Source organism: Oncorhynchus nerka, linkage group LG19, assembly GCF_034236695.1.
Source record: "Oncorhynchus nerka isolate Pitt River linkage group LG19, Oner_Uvic_2.0, whole genome shotgun sequence".
Lineage (NCBI taxonomy): Eukaryota > Metazoa > Chordata > Actinopteri > Salmoniformes > Salmonidae > Oncorhynchus > Oncorhynchus nerka.
This window is the reverse complement of record NC_088414.1, coordinates 34,681,278-34,701,972: the sequence shown is the minus strand read 5'-3', so window position 1 is coordinate 34,701,972 and position 20,695 is coordinate 34,681,278. Positions and strand designations below refer to the sequence as shown.

General features: G+C 43.9%; 1 protein-coding gene across 1 annotated transcript in view; it reads left to right on the top strand.

The window, feature by feature from the left end:
• The first annotated feature begins 3,918 nt into the window (after positions 1 to 3,918).
• hif1al2 (hypoxia inducible factor 1 subunit alpha, like 2) overlaps positions 3,919 to 20,695 on the top strand; it is a 35,453-nt gene continuing 18,676 nt past the window's right edge. The window contains exon 1 of the mRNA XM_029620951.2: positions 3,919 to 4,144. Coding sequence (XP_029476811.2) covers positions 4,044 to 4,144 — 101 coding nt within the window. The 5' untranslated portion in view covers positions 3,919 to 4,043. The remainder of the gene's footprint in view (positions 4,145 to 20,695) is intronic.

The following is a 20,695-nucleotide window of genomic DNA, read 5'->3' as shown; positions in this document are numbered from 1 at the left end:
TCTTTTATCCCTTTAGATTAACTTTTTTTAAACAGCCATGGTAGGTGTTACATTTCCTGTTCCACTGGCCACATCCTTAAATCTATGAAAAACACAGAAAGACAAACTACAGAAAAGAACATTACAGGGGGATTGTACAGACCATTAATAATCTACAACTATAAAGTAAATTAGCTATGCACGTTCATTAACAGTCAGTAGGTAAGTGATAAACACAGAAGCTTTGTGTGTTGTTATGTGTTAATAACATTTAGACTACGTTACCCAGCAGGCTATGCGGGCGCGGGAGTTGGTTAAATAATGCCTTGCATGGCTTAACATGGAGTTGTCTAGCTGAAGTATATGTTCATTAAAAGTAGTTATACCTACGCCCCGGTTTGTCATTATATAAGGAACAAACATAACACTTTGTACATAATTAGATTATAAATAATACTTAATCCAATGTTTGTTAACAATCAAAAGTTAGTAAAAACAAACATTTAGTATAGTATATCCTTTTGAATTTAAAGTAGGCCGTCTATAAATATGCGTTGTGGTGATACTGATTAACTTGAAGCAAATGAGAAGTTCCTGTGTAAAACATTTTTTTTACATTTAAAAAAAGTTCCAGTTAGCGTCAGTTCCACTACTTAAGCTTCAATCAAGTTGCCAGAATTCATCAGCTACATCATCTGTCTTTTTTCTACTTAAAAAGGGTACAGGCACCAGAAGGAAGTCTGTGGCAGGGCTTTGACACGGAAACATACAGGTGTAGGATCTTAATGTTGTGACCCTGTTGTTGCAAGAACATTTCCTGCACTTCAGAAAATGCTAACTTGTTGTGTATTCAAGGTTTAAAAAGGGTTCTAAAGTTTGTAATTTCCACTTGAACATTTCAGACTTTATTTGCTCTAACAAAAATGTATCAAACCCTACGCAAAAACATTTTTATAATCCACACAATAATTCTAATTTCTTATTGCTGCAGGATTAAACTCCTCAAATTAAGATCCTACATCTGTAGACCACAATTTAATCAGACCATACTATCTTGAGCTAGTGTGATAAAATGTCATGCAGAGACACAAAGCTGGTGAACTATAGTGTTGCTTTTATGAAGATTGACATACAGTACAATATGTTCTTTGCAGCATTTTCCTGATAACGTTTCATCATTTGTTGTATTTTCCCTGTATCACATTGCACATTACAATGCCTCCATTCTTGATTCTGTTTTCACAATGTAATAAAAACTCCCAAGAGCATCCAAAAACAGGAAATGACCCAAAATCAACTATTGAACCACACCTTGACCACCCAGGTCTCGATCTACTCTTAGAAAAAAAGGGTTCCAAAAGGGTTCTTCCAGTTCTCCATTGGAGAACCCTTTCGGTTACAGGTAGAACCCTTTTGGTTCCATGTAGAACCCTTTGTGGGAAGGATCTTACATGGTACCCAAAAGGGTTCTACCTGGAACCAAAAAGGGCTATTCGAAGGTGTATCCTATGGGGACAGCCAAAAAACCCTTTTAGGTTCTAGATAGCACCTTTTTTTTTCTAAGAATGCACCTGCAATTCTCCTCAGCTGGAATTTGATGCTCTCCTAACTCCCTACCACATTCATCCCACTAACTGATACAGTAGACATCACGTCAGGGTGGAGGACAACATGCCTTCAAATATACTCTTCTCTTATTATAAAAAAGTAAGTTATCCAACCTGTTTCTAATAAGTAAACACCGGTTTGCCTGCTCATGAAGTGGTCGTTTTTCTCTCTCTCATGATGACAGTAGGTATTTTTGTCATAGATGACTGCCTTTTCCATGGGTTACTTTCTGCCTAGGAACATTACGTTGTGTTGCTTTCTGTTAGCTAATTGTTGGATGCTGATAAGAGAGAACCGTGACTGGTGGCCCTCAGACTGGTCCCTAGGTGACTTGTTATAGAAGTGAGGGTGGCACGATACCCATCCGTCATGCCGTTTCTGTGTTTATTCCGGGCTTGGGCGGTTATGGCGCCAGGCACTTTTGCAGTGTGGGGCATCACGTCCTCCCATCCTACAAACACTGCATCAGCTCCAGATGCCAATAACTTTACAAGGCCAACCAGTGGATGACCCGAGCATGGTCTGTGACCAGTGCAACCTGTTGTAACAGAGCTTTAGCACCTGTTTTACCCCTCATCATTTATTCTGCTGCTCTCATTAGTTGAAGGCATATTGGTTCAAGTGGTTCTACCAGCTTGATTGGCTTCCCTTGTCCACAGGCTATTGACATATTTCTTCCTCTTGTCTAAGACTCATGCCCTTGCGTTCAGTGTATGGAATCTCCTACATGTATCAAGGGTCCAGTCTCAATAAAAGAGATCCGGCTTTATGGGTTGTGCACCGCGTTGGACTGAAACTGAGGCATTCCAACCAAGCTGACCACAGGAAGACACTCTCTATTAATCACCACTACCTGTCATCTTTTTGGAATGGTAGAAAGCAGAGCTTCCCACTGCCTCTGCACACTGCCGCAGACTAACAGAGAAAGACAGCGACAAAAATGCAGTAGTTCTCTGGATGCGTAATAGATAGATGGAGACATCTATATTTCTATATTCTATGTTCTTTATAAGACTCCGTTACTTGTCCCTGCAGATTTCTGGATAACCAGGGTACACTCATAATGGACTCATCTGGGCTTACATTGTACTTCACGGTACATCCCAAGGATAATGAACACAGTTTCAAGACGTGATGAAATAAGCAGAAGAAAGAACACAGGGAGATGGCTTTTTTTTTTAAATCGCTGCCTTTATCAAAACCTGCTGTACGGGATGAGACTGAAGTGCTCCTCTTTGATCATGAAGCATCCAGTGTGAGAAGACTCCATTCAGTGGACAACCAAAGAAAAAGAAAGTGGAAAGCAGCTTGTGTATGTATTACATCTGTCAAACTGAGTATTGATTTAAACAACTTACAGAGATGACAGCCTTGTATAAATTAGCCACTTTTATGAAACCTTTTTGAGCCACTGTATCTACTAACAGGGCCGTAGTTTATCCCTTCTGAATAAATTCAGTTTTAACAAGTTGATTGGATATAAAGGAAAGACACTGACAGCCCTTGATATCTAGTGGTCAGTGTTAATTATATAAAAGTGTATTTTTTATAGTATACTTAAGCAATAAGGCACGAGGAAGTGTGGTATATGGCCAATATAACACGGCTAAGGACTGTTCTTACGCGCATCGGACCGCGGATTGCCCGGATACAGCCCTCAGCTGTGCTACATTGGCCATTAACCACAAACACCTGAGATGCCTTATTGCTGTTATAAATGGGTTACCAACATAATTAGAGCAGTAAAAATACATGTTTTGTCATACCCGTGATATACGGTCTGATATACCACGGCTGTCAGCCAATCAGCATTCATGGCTCAAACCACCCAGTTTATAATGTTTACTTAGTATGTGTTTACTTCACTTGCACAACATTAGGCAGATAATGTGTATGTCTGTGCCCTTGTGTGTGGTGGGGTGGGTGGAGGAAGTGTTTACAGCATAAGGCATGCAACTGGCGCCACAGTTTAGGATCAGGAATCATGACAGATATCCTGCTATGTTTTTGCCATCTTTACCCTAATCCATCACCTCATGGGTAAGACAACATTTAAAAGAAAATACCATGAAGCAAGTTAGTATTTAGTTTTAGATTTCACTTTAAGAAAGGATAAACATCAACTTCACGATACAATCCACTAATGTATTGATAAATGCTACCGTGTTCATTTCTTCTACTGTAACACATTTGGTAAATGGTCATTAACTGATAGTTCTGTGCCCAAAGGAGATTGTTTGTAAACAAAGTGGATGAGAGACCCTCCCTGGTGGGAGGTGGCATTTACAAAAGAGGCGGAGTCTCAGGAGAAATATGAATGACTTGCCACTGGACATTGGTTCAGGAACCTGTTCTAGTTCAACCTCCAAAAGTACAAGTGGGACGAAATGCTTGCGACCGCATGACTGGCATGTGTCTGTGATTACTAGCAAGTGTCCATTCAGAGATTTTGGATAATGTTTCCTCATTTAGGAAATTCTCTGGAAGATGCTTGTGATCAAAAGCTCCACAAAACAAAGAGACAGAAGGACAGAATTAATGGACAGAAGAGAAGCAGGTGAGTTACTTCTCTAATGAATTACTCTAATAAACAAAACAAACACACCACTTTACTTAGGTTTTTATTTTAGACATGGGAAAGTCAGGAGTGGATGTAGCACTAACTGATCACTAACTGACAAAACATTGTCTATTTGCATTAGAAATGTACAGGATTGTTTTGGTCATATACTGTCAGGTCCATAATTATTGGCACCCTTGATGGGGCTATTTTGCTTCTACTGGTCCTGTGGCCCTTGTTAAGGTCAACGACATCATGAACATTACCAAGTACCAGGACATGTTATACCACAACCTGGTTGCCTCTGTCAGGAGGCTGACTATTGGCAGCAAGTGGATCTTCCAGCAAGATAATAACCCCAAGCACACATCAAATTCACAAAGAAATGGTTAATTGACCACAAAATCAACCTTTTGCAATGGCTATCTCAGTCTCCAGACTTGATTACCTGTTAAACAAAACCTCTTTCTCTGAGCAGCTTTATTAGTATAAAATAATATAATTCCCCCTTTTTTTGTTTCATACAATATAGCTCAGCATTTGTATTATACTTTACTTTTTCTCCCTCATCTTTATCAAGGGTGCCAATAATTATGGACCTGACTGTATATGACCAAAACAATTCTGTACATTTCTAATGCACTTCAGGACATTTTGCAAGAGTTAGCTATACCAGATATGCTATAGCGTAGTAGTTAGTTGCTGTATCTCTGGAAGCAGACAACCAAGACTGGTTGTGATAAGCTAGCATGACGTAGCTGTGATGTTGTTGCCTCCCATGGCTGAAAGTCGCCCTTTATCTCCTCAGGAGGTTCACACTCTTAGCTTCCCTCTGGCAGAGATACCAGTGATTTGGGCTGGATAACTATAGAATGTATGTCATGGAAACTGTAGTGTTACGTAAACATCCCCTCAGTTTTTCTCCCTAGCAGGGGTTGGAAACACAATTATTTTCCAATAACAGAACCACTATTGTTTTTTGTTTCGTTCCACAGTTCCGACCAGCAAAATAAAGTTCTGAACCGGTTCGAACCCCAAAAATGTACCGTTTTATATTGTTCCTTTCTAAAAATCTACAGTTTTTACATTTAGCTCATTAAATGACTTCACCAATCAGTGCGGACAGAGCAGGCAAACTAGGTGTTTACATGCGTGATGGACAGACAAATGTAGCCTAACTATTGGAGCAAGATGTGACTGAAATTTTGTGGGTAGGGAAAGAGCGTGAGAGGGTTGTTTGAGGAGGAGGCTTGAAGCGCTGGGCACCTTGTTATGCCATGCATTATCTGAATGAAGTCCACAGAACTTTTAATGTCCTTTGAGCTAGCTAGATAAATAACAAGCGTGAGCTAGCTAGCTCATACGTTTGTGTGAGTGTAGAGCTGCAACAGAATTAAAAACACGTCTTACCCCTTTCTAGTTAATAAATCCAAGGTAAAACGGGATAAATACGCCTATATTATCCATAACTAGCAGTGTAGAAGTTAATCCATGATTCTCTAGCTAATTAAAAATATCCCTCCCTATCTTCTGAGGGGGGAAGAGCCTGCCCCTCCCCCCTTCATCTGCAAGAACCCCTGTTATTGCTTCTCCCGTAAGGGCTCGGGAGAGACGAAGGTCGAAAGCCTTGCGTCCTCCGAAACACAACCCAACCAAGCCGCACTGCTTCTTAACACAGCGCGCATCCAACCCGGAAACCAGCCGCACCAATGTGTCGGAGGAAACACTGTGCACCTGGCTACCTTGGTTAGCGTGCACTGCGAGCGAAGGACTCTGTGTGCTAGCTAGTCCTAAGGAGGACTCCGGTACACAGCAGGTGGAAGGCACACCGTTTCACTAACCATCAAGCTAGCTAGTCTCGAGGTATTGCTTGCCTGAGGTAGAGTACCTTATGATAAGCTGTTGACCACACTATCTACCAAGAGAGTTCTCATCTGTATTATTCGTATTTACCACCACAAAGTGAAGCTGGCACTAAGACCGCTCTCAACCAACTCTATAAGGCCATAAGCAAAGAAGAAAATGCTCAACCAGAAGCAGCGCACTTAGTGGCCGGGGACTTTAATGCAGGCAAACTTAAATCAGTTTACCACATTTTTACCAGCATGTCACGTGCAACCAGGGAAGAAAAAAAATCCTAGACCACCTTTACTCCACACATAGAGATGCATACGAAGCTCTCCCCCGCCCTCCATTTGGCAAATCTGACCATAATTATATCCTCCTGATTCCTGCTTACAAGTAAAAACTAAAGCAGGAAGTACCAGTGACTCGCTCAATTCAGAAGTGGTCAGATGATGCAGATGCTACACGACAGGACATTTACCACCGCAAAGCGATGCTGGCACTAAGACCGCTCTCAACCAACTCTATAAGGCGATAAGCAAAGAAGAAAATGCTCACCCAGAAGTGACGCTCCTAGTGGCCAGGGACTTTAATGCAGGCAAACTTCAGTTTAATTTACCAGCATGTCCTCCTGATTCTTGCTTACAAGCATAAACTTAAGCAGGAGGTACCAGTGACTCGCTCACTACGGAAGTGTTCAGGTGACGCAGATGCTACACTACAGGAATGTTTTGCGGTAGCCGATGTGAACCAAACCTTCAAACGGGTCAACATTCACAAAGCCGCTGGGCTAGACGGATTCCTAGGACATGTACTCAAAGCATGCGCGGACCAACTGTCAAGACACTGACATTTTCAACCTCTCCCTGACCGAGTCTGAAATATCTGAAATGTTTGAGCAGACCACCACAGTCTGAAATGTTTCAAGCAGACCACCATAGTCCCTGTGCTCAAGGAAGCGAAGGTAACCTGCCTAAAATATTACTGCCCCGAGGCACTCACATCGGTAGCCATGAAGTGCTTTGAAAGTCTGGTCATGGCTCACATAAACAGCATCCTCCAGAACAACCTAGACCCATCCCAATTCGCATATCGCCCCAACAGATCCACAGATGATGCAATCACAATCGCACTCCACTCCGCCCTTTCTCATCTGGACAAAAGGAACACCTATGTGAGAATGCTGTTCATTGACTACAGCTCAGCGTTCAACACCATAGTGCCCATGAAGCTAACACACAATGTCACTTATTAGCTAGCTAGGTGAAGGACACTGTATACCGGTCGTCCCCGCCGTGTGGGCGACACTAGCTAGCTAGTACATGTGTGCTAGCTAGCTAATTAGCAAGCTAGCACACGGTGTCACTAACTAGCAAGTGTGTCCTTCGCTCTCACCTGTCAGGTACTGTTTCCCCACAGTTCTGTTAACGAAGGTGAGGGCAGGTCACTGTCTACCGGTGTCGCTCCCGCTAGCTAGCAAGGAGGACTCCGGTAGGCAAGGGTGTTTATTAGGAACCAATGGGATGCTTGAGGGGGGGCATTCCTGCAAATGCAGCAATGCCCACATGCTGTAACGCCCCGAATTGTGAGCTGCAGTTGCACACTATTGCACTCACAGGCAAAGATTTTCATCTTGCAGGCAGACACTAATAACACCTAGTTCATGTTACCGACAAGCACTCTGTTATTTTGCACCGGAGGTTATGCATTTCAATGGGGATATCCACAACGGAGTGGAATCGCAACGTCCCCTTATGGTTTAAGGCTCCATTGCAAGATGGACAGACGCCACATCAGTATTGCCAACTAATTTTCAGGGTGAGTTGCTAGAGGCAGGTTGATGTGTTGCTAAAAGTTGCTAAATGACGTTGTGATGTCATTGCGAGATAACGTAAAACTGCGTCATTACATAGAATATACAATAACATTACTCAAATTGACTGGCCATCTCGGGAAAAAATATGATTTGACATTTGTTCAGGTACAGACCCACTATTTTCTGTACTTCTGACTGTACAATTTTGATTGAGACATGTTGATTGATGTTGTAAGTTCTGTTCAAGACCAAACATTCTTGACCAACTATATTCATTGGGTTTGGCTCGTTGAACCCGTACTACTGCTGCTGCAGTCAGCCAACAATGATTTGCAATTTGCTGAAATTGCTGTAGGCCTTCTGCTGCCGTGCACAAGCTGAGCGCCTGCTGCTGACATCACTCACAATGCACTTTTGAGCCAGGCACGTGTGTTGTGACTGAGTGTGTAACAGAGAAAATCATTTTTGTGTCATTTAGAGGGGAAATGCGTGCATTTTAGTGTTTAAGTCACTTTTCAAAAATGGCTAAATGTTCCAAATACATTTTTAAAAGTAGCTAAATTTGTTGCTAGGTGCTGTTTGAAAAAAAAAGTTGCCAGGGTAGTCTGAAAAGTTGCTAAACCTAGCAACAAAATTGCTAAGTGTGCATCCCTGCGCCACATACAGTACCTTGATTTTTTAAAAACTTTATCTTCAGTCCAGCCAAAGATGATGGATATACTGACATGGTACATGTCTTTCCGCCCTAGCAATGGGAGTCATTGTCCACACCGCGGCACGGCGGGCTGTCTAGCTCCCGCATATCTTTTCTTTGGATTGATGGATACATCTCATTATTGTAATCTTTTTTTAAAATATGAATTGAGGGTTGTTGACGTCAACCGCCTTTATTCAATGGAGAGAGATGTATGCAACTAGCCTCATCCATGAATGTGCATAGCCATCTCAAGACAACTTCAATATAATTTCCCCCCCCCCAAAGTTAACGTGACCTACTTATATTTGTACACTCTTAACAACTTAAGCATTACGAAACTTCTATTAGATCAAATAAACCTTATGTAGCAGATAAGCCATACATTTTTGTTGTTGTCCAAATTCAACACTCATTGACCGCCATACAAAAACGCCTTGCTTGGTGGGTGAAACAAAAACATTTTGGGGCCTCTCTCTTCTTTTTCCTCTCTGGTCCAGCCAGAGTCCATCGAAGAACAGGAAGTTACCAAACCACAGAAGAAGATAAAAATATGTTGTTTTCAGTGATGGCTTCATGGGATAGCTAGCATCTTGTAAACAATTACCCCTTCCTATAATAAGATGACCAGATGTCTGAAAATAAAACCAGGGACATTTCCAGTTCGACGGTCAATATATCATTAAAATATCCAATGTGATTATCTGTGAAATAAAAAAGGGGGACAATTCAGGTTTCATGTATTTAGTCTAACAGGCACACTGTGATAGAGAAAACAACTATATTACAGAAACACTACAGACAAGACAGAACTGTCCAATCTGAACAGCCATTCAGTGGTCCTGGTAGTCTGGGTAGACTAAGAGCAGAAGAGAACATGAGCAAAATTGAAAAAAAATAGACAAAAGTATATGTTGTAGCGGTATTTATTAGAGAGGGGTAAAGAAAGATTTTGTTCGGGCGCCAGGCAGGTATTAACCATGCCGAAAGGAAAAGAGTAGAATAGAGAGAGTACCACTACCAGACCCACACACATCAGCAGAAGAGACTGCCTAGAGTGTAGCCTGTTTACCAGATAGCCAGTGGAGAGAAAAAAGAATACACACCATATAAAACCCACATCACAGCACAGGGGTAACCCAAACACGAATACCTCATACAATAATACTAATACTAATAATGGCAGAGCAATTCAACAGCAACTTCATACAAGAACGAACCCAGTCATCAACATAGGATTTGCAATAATCTGTATTATTTTCTAGTGGGTGAGTGCAGAGGGTATGAATGGGGGGGGTGTTCATCGACACAACAAAGGCCTTAAAAATGTCCAGTCTTCTCGGCCACATGTCATTAGTACACCTCACCTCAATACAGTTCACATAACAATGCACAACTTGCAAGCAACCTCCCTTTTAACTAAAATGTCCATCAAAATACTTCTGGCAGGGCAATAATAGTCCAGCTCTAATGAACTTCAAGGGAAGTGCATTTGAAAAATAGAGAGTCTGTTGCAGGGTAAAGCACTGGAACGAGAGGGAAGAGAAATAGAGAGAAAAAGAGAAATCTTAGCTGTGGTCTTCAGGCCTGCCGTGTACCGTCTGACTGTCCGATGGTTTGTTGGTTTGTATGTTAAAGCTTCGCAACAATGTTGCTACGAATCCATGCGATCCATAACGGGCGTGGTCCCAAACAAAAACAACCACGATCTAAAGCGATCACACCGATGATTGAGTTAACTACATTATAAACTACAAACGCTGAAAACAAAACACCTCTGCAGCACAGCACACACAATCAAACTGTCGCGCCACCCAATAGCTCCTCCCCAAAGAGCTGAACGAACTCTTTATCGCCTCCTTCCTTACTGCTCATGCGCTCTTAAAGTGGCAGTGCACGGTGAAGGCTCCGAGCAGATTTCGCCACACTCCTCCCCCCATGAAAAAACAATGCCTGTAGAAACAGAGAGGATGCAGGCTTTGACAGGTTCATGTTCCTGCTACACAAAACCAGGGAAGTCCTCCTCATCAGAGTCCTCCACGAAGAGGTCCTGCAGGTGTTGCTTTTGCCTGCGATCCAGCTCTTCTGCCGTAGGGTAGCAGGGCTTTAGGTCAACAACATGCACTGTCCTCCAAACAGACCAAGTAGTTCACTGGTCCCAACTGCTGCACTACACGGTATGGACCTTTCCATCTCGAAGCTAGCTTGGCAGTGAACTTCTTAGATGCCTTTGACAGATGATGGGAACGTATCCAGACACGAGACTGGGGTGGAAAACACACGTCTCGTCTATGTTTGTCATAGTTTCTCAGCTGTCGTTGTTTGGCTTTGGTTTTGCTGGCCTCCACTCTGGCTAGCAAGGTGTGGTGGTGTTGTACGGCATCAAACGCTGGGCAGTCAGGTAAAACATTTGAACTTTGCAAGACCCTGTCCATCGGACCTTTTAGTGGTCTTCCCAGGTGGAGTTCGGCGGGAGTGACCCCAGAAGTCTCCTGCACGGCAGAGTTCAGTGCAAAGCGAAATTCAGGGAGATGCTGATCCCACCTTGTGTGCTGATCCCCCACGAATGAAGCAATCATCCCCTTCAGGGTTCGGTTTACCCTCTCGGTCAGGTTGGTCTGAGGATGATAGGCTGTGGTCAACTTGGCAATTACACCCCAGTAGGTACAGAGCTCTTTGTAGATTCCTGATATGAACTGTGGACTTCGGTCAGAGAGGATTTGGTCTGGAATTCCAAATCTGGTAAAAACCTCCCTTCGCAGAATTAGAGCAATGGCTGATGCAGTAGCTTTGCGGAGGGGAAACAACTCCACCCAGTGTGTGCAGTAGTCCACTACCACCAATAAAAATTCATTCCGTGTCCCCCGGCTGGGAGGAAAAGGTCCCATGAGGTCAATTCCCAACATTTCATTTGGATGGTTCACCACGGTCTGCTGCATTTTCCCGGCAGGTCGGCCAATGTCTGGTTTGTATTTCTGGCAGACTTCACACTGCCGTACAAACTTCCGGGTATCAACCCACATGCCGGGCCAGTAAACCACCTCTTGTAGTCTTCGATAAGTTTTAAAAACGCCAAGATGGCCACTCATGGGATTGGCATGATAAGCTTGGATTATCTGGTCACACAATGTAGAGGGAATGAAGACGCGATAATGGGTGCTGTGTATTCCATCTCCTCTTGGAGTTTTTCGATACACTTTATCCTGAATTATGCTATACTTATCATTGAAGCGACTCTTGGAGTCTTCTTCAGACAGACTCTTGTGGATCGCCATGATGGCAGCATCCTTCTGCTGTGCTCTCCATACACTCTCATCATCCAGAGGAAAGGAATCATCCAGACATTTAGCGGTAGTATAAGTACTGCACAAGGGAGGACAAACATTGGCAGTCTCTGTAATCCGAGAAAGGGCATCTGGTACAACGTTCAGTTTTCCTTTGCGATACTCAATGATGAAGTCAAACTTCTGCAGTCTGATAGACCAGCGAATAAGACGGCTGTTGGTCTTGCCTGATGCCAGAACCCACTGCAGAGCAGCATGGTCTGTGACAACGGTGAAGATCTTTGCCTCCAAGTAGTAGCTCCATTTCTCCAAAGCCCACACCACAGCGAGGCACTCCCTTTCAGTCGTTGAATAATTCCTCTCGGCTGAATTAAGGGTGCGACTTGCATAGGCAAGAACTTCTTCTGTTCCAAGTCCTGTTTGTTGAGCCAAGACTGCTCCAAGTCCTGTTTGACTTGCATCCGTGTACACAATGAAATGAGCATTCAGGTTAGGATGTCCAAGCACTGGAGGAGTAATGAGACTGTTTTTGAGTGCTTCAAATGCACCTTGGCATGCAGGGGTCCAATGGAATTTCACACCTTTCTTCTTAAGGTGGTTGAGGGGTTCAGCTACCTTTGAAAAATCAGGCACAAACCTGTGGTACCATCCAGCCATACCCAGAAACCGCTGAACAGCCTTGAGGGATGTGGGAATTGGGAATTCCTGCACGGCTGCAACTTTGGCTGGATCTGCATGGATACCTTCAGCATTAACCACATGACCAAGGAACTTGAGTTCTGGCAGACAGAAACGACACTTCTTCAAGTTCAAGGTCAAACCTGCAGCCTTTAGTCTGTCGAAGACGGACTGAATGTCTTGCAGATGATCCGCAACAGAGGAGGAGTAGATTATGATGTCATCCAGATACACGAGACAATTTCTACCCCTCAGATCTCCCAGGACAGTCTCCATCAACCGTTGGAAGGTTGCTGGAGCATTCTTCAAACCAAAAGGCATGACTTTGAAGGAGTACAAACCAGCAGGGGTGGCAAAGGCAGTCTTGTCCTGACTAGCGGGATCCATTGACACCTGCCAATAGCCACTGTTCAGATCCAGATTACTAAAGATGGATGCTCCTGCCAGAGATTCCAGTATGTCATTTATGTTTGGTAGAGGGTAGGCATCACTTTCTGTTATGGCATTCGGCTTCCTGTAGTCCACACAGAATCGATATCCACCATCTTTCTTAGGAATTAGGACAACCGGAGAAGCCCATCCGGAAAAAGAAGGTTCCACAATTCCATTCTCCAACATGCTTTTGAGCTGTTCATTGAGAATTTCCAGTTTGGCGGGGGACAGCCTGTAGGGACGCTGCTTAATGGGGACCTCATGCCGGGTATAGATTTTGTGTTTGAAGACGGTTGTACGGCCGAGTGTAAGAGTACAGACCTCACTGTTCACGTCCAACATCTGGGAGAGCTGCCACCTTTCATCATCCGATAGACATGCCTGTTCCACCGCTTGCTTGATGTAGAAATCAGCATCCGGTTTGCTTTTGCTCTCGGATAGAAGGGGGGGTACGGCGGTAATCAGGGTGATAGTTGGGTTCTCAGACTTCACTAGTGGAACATGTTTTTGTCTTTGTCTCTTTATATTTTCTCTGTCTCTGACTTGACTTTGTCCGGACCTTGCATAATGTAGCAGGCTCCAACCTGAAATCAGTGCATTACCAGGTTGAAATGGATGAGGCTGGGAATAGTCAGAGTGTAGCCGATAGGAGGGTTCGGACATAGAGATGGTCAGTCCACTGAAGAACAGGAAGTCTAGGCCAAGGACTACAGCAAATGCAAGGCTTGAATCTGCAAGTATTGCCACAGGAAGGTTAATAGTCTCACCATGCAGTTTTATTATTATACTAATCCAGCCCAAGGGGGTGGTAGGTTCTCCATTTGCCAAGTACAATGGTCCCTCCTCCCATGTTCGTAGCTCCTCATGAGGTAATGCCATGTTCTGCCACAGGGCCTCTTGCATCAGGGTGTAAGATGCCCCTGTGTCGATTATGGCCTTCCCTCTCCAGTTCCTAACAGTCAGAGGAACCAATAGTTGTTGCGGAATAGGAATAAGACCACTAGCTGTGCTGTCTAAAGGCTTCATGGTGGGCATTAAGGCTGACCCAATTGTATGCAAGTCACCACGCCTGTGTAGACTTTCAGTCTTCGGTCCTTTCTGACCTTTTCCTGAATCCTGATGCTGGACATAGAGCGGGCAAGAATCTGGAGGATGTTGGACTTTACACCTCCAACACATAACTGGACTTTTGTCCTGGATCTTGGGTACAAATATCTGAGACGGTTTAGCCCCAGGAGAGTTATGGGTATACTGGGATGAGGGAACGGTGTTTTTAGTTTGGAGGTGGTGCTTCCAGTCCTTCTCAAACTGAGTCCCAAGACGCACCAGATCATCCACATTTTGCACACGTTCTCGAAGTTGACTAGCAAGGCGGGGAACCATGTTCTTAAGAAGGAGTTTGACCATCTCCTGCTCAGTAATGTCAGCCTTCCATCTCCTACATAGAACTCGATAGGAGAAGGCAAAGTCCCGTATTGGCTCTGCTTCACCCTGGACTCTGTTACGAACACGTTCCGCCAGTTCATCCCCATAGTCCTCTGAGAGGAAGGCTAAGAGGAATATTTTTTGAAACTCCTCCCAGGTTGACACATGTTCCCGGGCTATCTCCCACCAGTCTCTTGCTGTACCATGGAGAACACTGCGGAGGGTGGCAAGAACCTCCAAGTCAGTAAGGGGCCGGATAGAAAGAAAATCATTACACTTAGATAAGAAAAACAGTGGATCAACATCATCTTCTGGGCTGCCAAAAGTGGGGAAAAGTAGTTTGATAGGGAGGGAGCGCTCTAGAGGAGGCATGACAGTGGCAGAGGGAGTTCTGTTGTTTAACAGTATCTTCAGAGGGTTTTTTGTAGTACTACCTGTTCCTATTCCCTTACTGGCCAAGCCAGTGGCAGAGGTAAAACCTGAGGGAGGTGCAGAAGATTTGTCCAGAAGGGAAAAGCACTGCATTACCTCCTGGTGCAGCCCTTCCAGTTGAAGGTCTGTGGCCTTCTGTGTTTTTTTCATCTCATTAACGGTGTCCTTTTGAGTCTGTTCAATCGAAAATCGTAGTTCCCCTGTGAGAGAGTTCTTCATGTCCTCCATAACTTCCTTCAGATAAGAACACACTCCCTTCACAACAGAGGCTGACTCCTCTGCTCTCTGTTTTTGTTCCTCCTCAAGAAAGATTATGACTTGATGATGGTTAGTTTCCATTTGTGTTTTGAACCGGTGCAGTTTTCCTTGAATATCCTGCTTCAGAGAATCTTGTAAATATTTCTGTCTCTGAACAATTTGTTGTTGGTTTTCCTCCATTTGACAGGGAAGGTAATCCAACCTCCTCTGCACATCTGTCTGATGAGCCTCCATACATTCACTGAGTTTGCGAATGGCATTCTCCTGCATTGTCAAACTATGATTGGTGTGTGTCCATTGATGTTCCAGTTGTCCAGTGATCACAGAGACACCTCTTCCAGTCTCTCTGGACAGGGTAACCGGAAGGGTTTGAGGGGAGGGTAATGGTGGAGATGTTATAGGTGAGCCAGAAGCCTGGGGATTAGGGGCAGTGCTATCCAACTCCATTAGTTCATCGAGTCCTTCCACAATGAAAGAATCCCGAACATGATTACCATCAGGTGTGTCCACATTGACACAGTATGGGGTTCCAACAAAAGACATGATTCAACCTTGTGTGGATGGTGTCATGGGTGTTTCTCTTCAAGTCCCTGTTCGGGCGCCAATTCTGTAGCGGTATTTATTAGAGAGGGGTAAAGAAAGATTTTGTTCGGGCGCCAGGCAGGTATTAACCATGCCGAAAGGAAAAGAGTAGAATAGAGAGAGTACCACTACCAGACCCACACACATCAGCAGAAGAGACTGCCTAGAGTGTAGCCTGTTTACCAGATAGCCAGTGGAGAGAAAAAGAATACACACCATATAAAACCCACATCACAGCACAGGGGAACCCAAACACGAATACCTCATACAATAATACTAATACTAATAATGGCAGAGCAATTCAACAGCAACTTCATACAAGAACGAACCCAGTCATCAACATAGGATTTGCAATAATCTGTATTATTTTCTAGTGGGTGAGTGCAGAGGGTATGAATGGGGGGGGTGTTCATCGACACAACAAAGGCCTTAAAAATGTCCAGTCTTCTCGGCCACATGTCATTAGTACACCTCACCTCAATACAGTTCACATAACAATGCACAACTTGCAAGCAACCTCCCTTTTAACTAAAATGTCCATCAAAATACTTCTGGCAGGGCAATAATAGTCCAGCTCTAATGAACTTCAAGGGGAAGTGCATTTGAAAAATAGAGAGTCTGTTGCAGGGTAAAGCACTGGAACGAGAGGGAAGAGAAATAGAGAGAAAAAGAGAAATCTTAGCTGTGGTCTTCAGGCCTGCCGTGTACCGTCTGACTGTCTGATGGTTTGTTGGTTTGTATGTTAAAGCTTCGCAACAATGTTGCTACGAATCCATGCGATCCATAACGGGCGTGGTCCCAAACAAAAACAACCACGATCTAAAGCGATCACACCGATGATTGAGTTAACTACATTATAAACTACAAACGCTGAAAACAAAACACCTCTGCAGCACAGCACACACAATCAAACTGTCGCGCCACCCAATAGCTCCTCCCCAAAGAGCTGAACGAACTCTCTTTATCGCCTCCTTCCTTACTGCTCATGCGCTCTTAAAGTGGCAGTGCACGGTGAAGGCTCCGAGCAGATTTCGCCACAATGTGAAATACTTAACAACATCATAAAGAAATAAGACAATGATGAGATTGGTAACTACATAATATACTTATAGCAACCCAATCTGTATATTTCTCAGAAGAATGTATCTTCTTCAGGATTGCTCTGTCTTTGGCCAGCTTATCCACGAACTCCTGGAAGGGGAGGTTGAAGTTTGTCTTCACAATAAGCATAGGAACAGTGAACCTATTTCTTGCTGCTGTCCATATATCATTCATTCCGTTTCTTGGAAAGAGCCATTGTACCTCCTCTGTCTGCTCTTCTTACTCTCTTAACTTTTTCTTCTGCTCCAATCTTTCTCCTCTTTTCTTCACTCGTCTTCCTTCTATTTGCCTTTCCACCGCACTCTTATACACTCTCCTTGCTTCACTCTTTTCAGTCCCTTAATTTTCCCTTCTCCTTCCTCTCCAATCTTTAATAATAAATAGTACAATATTAGATAACCAAAGTACTTTAACATTCCCATTTTATTTTTTATTTCACCTTTATTTAACCAGTTAGTTGAGAACAACTGCGACCTGGCCAAGATAAAGCATAGCAGTTCGACACATACAACAACACAGACTTACACATGGAATGAAAAAAACATAGTCAATAATACAGTTGAAAAAAAAGAAAACAAAGTCTATATACAGTGAGTGCAAATAAGGTCAAATAAGGGAGTTAAGGCAATAAATACGCCATGGTGGCGAAGTAATTACAGTATGGCAATTAAGCACTGGAATGGTAGATGTGCAAAAGATGGATGTGCAAGTAGAGATACTGTGGTGCAAAAGGAGCTAAATAAATAAATACAGTATGGGGATGAGGTAGATAGATGTGCTGTATACAGATGGGCTATGAACAGGTGCAGTGATCTGTGAGCTGCTCTGACAGCTGGTTCTTAAAGCTAGTGAGGGAGATGAGAATCTCCAGCTTCAGTGATTTTTGCAGTTCGTTCCAGTCAGTGGCAGCAGAGAACTGGAAGGAAAGGCGACCAAAGGAGGAACTTGCTTTGGGGGTGACCAGTGAGATATACCTGCTGGAGCGTGTGCTACAAGTGGGTGCTGCTATGGTGACCAGTGAGCTGAGATAGGGCGGGGCTTTACCTAGCAGACACTTGTAGATAACCTGTAGCCAGTGGGTTTGGCGACAATATGAAGCGAGGGCCAGCTAACGAGAGCGTACAGGTCGCAGTGGTGGGTAGTATATGGGGCTTTGGTGACAAAACGGATGGCATTGTGATAGACTGCATCCAGTTTGCTGAGTAGAGTGTTGGAGGCTCTTTTATAGATGACATCACCGAAGTCAAGGATCGGTAGGATGGTCAGTTTTACGAGGGTATGTTTCGCAGTATGAGTGAAGGAAGCTTTGTTGCGAAATAGGAAGCCGATTCTAGATTACATTTTTGATTGGAGATGCTTAATGTGATTCTGGAAGGAGAGTTTACAGTCTATCCAGAAACCTAGGTATTTGAAGTTATCCACGTATTCTAAGTCGGAGCCATCCAGAGTAGTGATGCTGGATGGGCGGGCAGGTGCGGGCAATGATCGGTTGAATAGCATGCATTTAGTTTTATTTGTGTTTAAACCTGTTGGGGCTAGGGGGCACAAGGAGTTCCCTAAAGGGGACACCCCCTCCCATTCAGCTAATAAATATATTATTTCGAAATATTTAACTTTCAACACATTAACAAGTCCAATACAACAAATGAAAGATAAACATCTTGTTAATCTACCCATCATGTCCGATTTAAAAAAAAGTTTTACATCGAAAACACAACATATATTTATGTTAGACCACCACCAAATAAATAAAAAAACACAGCCATTTTTCCCAGCCAAAGATAGAGTCACAAAAGCAGAATTAGAGATAAAATGAATCACTAACCTTTGATAATCTTCATCAGATGACACTCATATGACATCATGTTACACAATACATTTATGTTTTGTTCGATAATATGCATATTTATATCCACAAATCTCTGTTTACATTGCCGCCATGTTCAGAAATGCCTCTGCGTAGAGGTGGATTAGAGAATCACCAGCAGCAAGAGCGACATCATTGATGTATACAGGGAAGAGAGTCTGCCCGAGAATTGAACCATGTGGCACCCCCATAGAGACTGCCAGAGGTCCGGACAACAGGCCCTCCGATTTGACACACTGAGCTCTATCAGAGAAGTAGTTGGTGAACCAGGCGAGGCAATCATTTGAGAAACCAAGGCTGTTGAGTCTAACAATAAGAATGTGGTGATTGACAGAGTCGAAAGCCTTAGCCAGGTCGATGAATACAGCTGCACAGTAATGTCTCTTATTGATGGCGGTTATGATATCGTTTAGGACCTTGAGCGTGGCTGAGGTGCACCCATGACCAGCTCGGAAGCCAGATTGCATAGCGGAGAAGATACGATGTGATTCAAAATGGTCAGTAATCTGTTTGTTAACTTGGCTTTCGAAGACCTTAGAGATGCAGGGTAGGATAGATATAGGTCTGTAGCAGTTTGGGTCTAGAGTGTCTCCCCCTTTGAAGAGGGGGATGACCGCGGCAGCTTTCCAATCTTTGGGAATCTCAGACGATACAAAAGAGAGGTTGAACAGGCTAGTAATAGGGGTTGCAACAATTTTGGCTGATAATTTAAGAAAGAGAGGGTCCAGATTTTCTAGCCCGGCTGACTTGTAGGGGTCCAGATTTTGCAGCTCTTTCAGAACTTCAGCTATCTAGATATGGGTGAAGGAGAAATGGTGGGGGCTTGGGCGGGTTGCTGTGGAGGGTGCCGGGCAGTTGACCGGGGTAGGGGTAGCCAGGTGGAAAGCATGGCTAGCCGTAGAGAAATGCTTATGGAAATTCTCAATTATAGTGGATTTGTCGGATGTAACAGTGTTTCCTAGCCTCAGAGCAGTGGGTAGCTGGGATGAAGTGCTCTTATTCTCCATGGACTTTACAGTGTCCCAGAACTTTTTTGAGTTTGTACTGCGGATGCAAATTTCTGTTTAAAAAAGCTAGCCTTAGCTTTCCTAACTGCCTGTGTATATTGGTTCCTAACTTCCCTGAAAAGTTGCATATCACAGGGGCTATTCGATGCTAATGCAGAACACCACAGGATGTTTTTGTGCTGGTCAAGGGCAGACAGGTCTGGGGTGAACCAAGGGCTATATCTATTCATGGTTCTACATTTTTTGAATGGGGCATGCCTATTTAAGATGGTGAGGAAGGGACTTGTAAAGAATAACCAGGCATCCTCTACTGTCGGGATGAGGTCAATGTCATTCCAGGATACCCCGGCCAGGTCGATTGAAAGGCCTGCTCGCAGAAGTGTTTTAGGGAGCGTTTGACAGTGATGAGGGGTGGTCGTTTGCTCGCAGACCCATTACGGATGCAGTGATCGCTGAAATCTTGGTTGAAAACAGCAGAGGTGTATTTGGAGGGTGAGTTAGTTAGGATGATATCTATGAGGGTGCCCGTGTTTACGGATTTGGGGTTATATCTGGTAGGTTCATTGATACATTGTGTGAGATTGAGGGCATCAAGCTTAGATTGTAGGATGGCTGGGGTGTTAAGCATGTCCCAGTTTAGGTCACCTTGCAGCACGAGCTCAGAAGATAGATGGGGGGCAATCAAATCACATATGGTGTCGAGGGCACAGCTGGGAGCAGAGGGTGGTCAATAGCAAGCGGCAACGGTGAGAGACTTGTTTCTGGAAAGGTTCATTTTTAGAAGTAGAAGCTCAAATTGTTTTGGTACAGACCTGGCTAGTAAGACAGAACTCTGCAGGTTATCTTTGCAGCAAATTGCAACACTGCCCCCTTTGGCAGTTCTATCTTGTCGGAAAATGTTAGTTAGGAATGGAAATGTCAAGGTTTTTGGTGGTCTTCCTAAGCCAGGATTCAGACACTGCTAGGACATCCGGATTGGTGGAGTGTGCTAGGGCAGTGAATAAAACAAACTTAGGGAGGAGGCTTATAATGTTAACATGCATGAAACCAAGGCTTTTACGGTTGCAGAAGTCATCAAATGAGAGAGCCTGGGGGATGGGAGTGGAGGTAGACACGGCAGGGCCTGG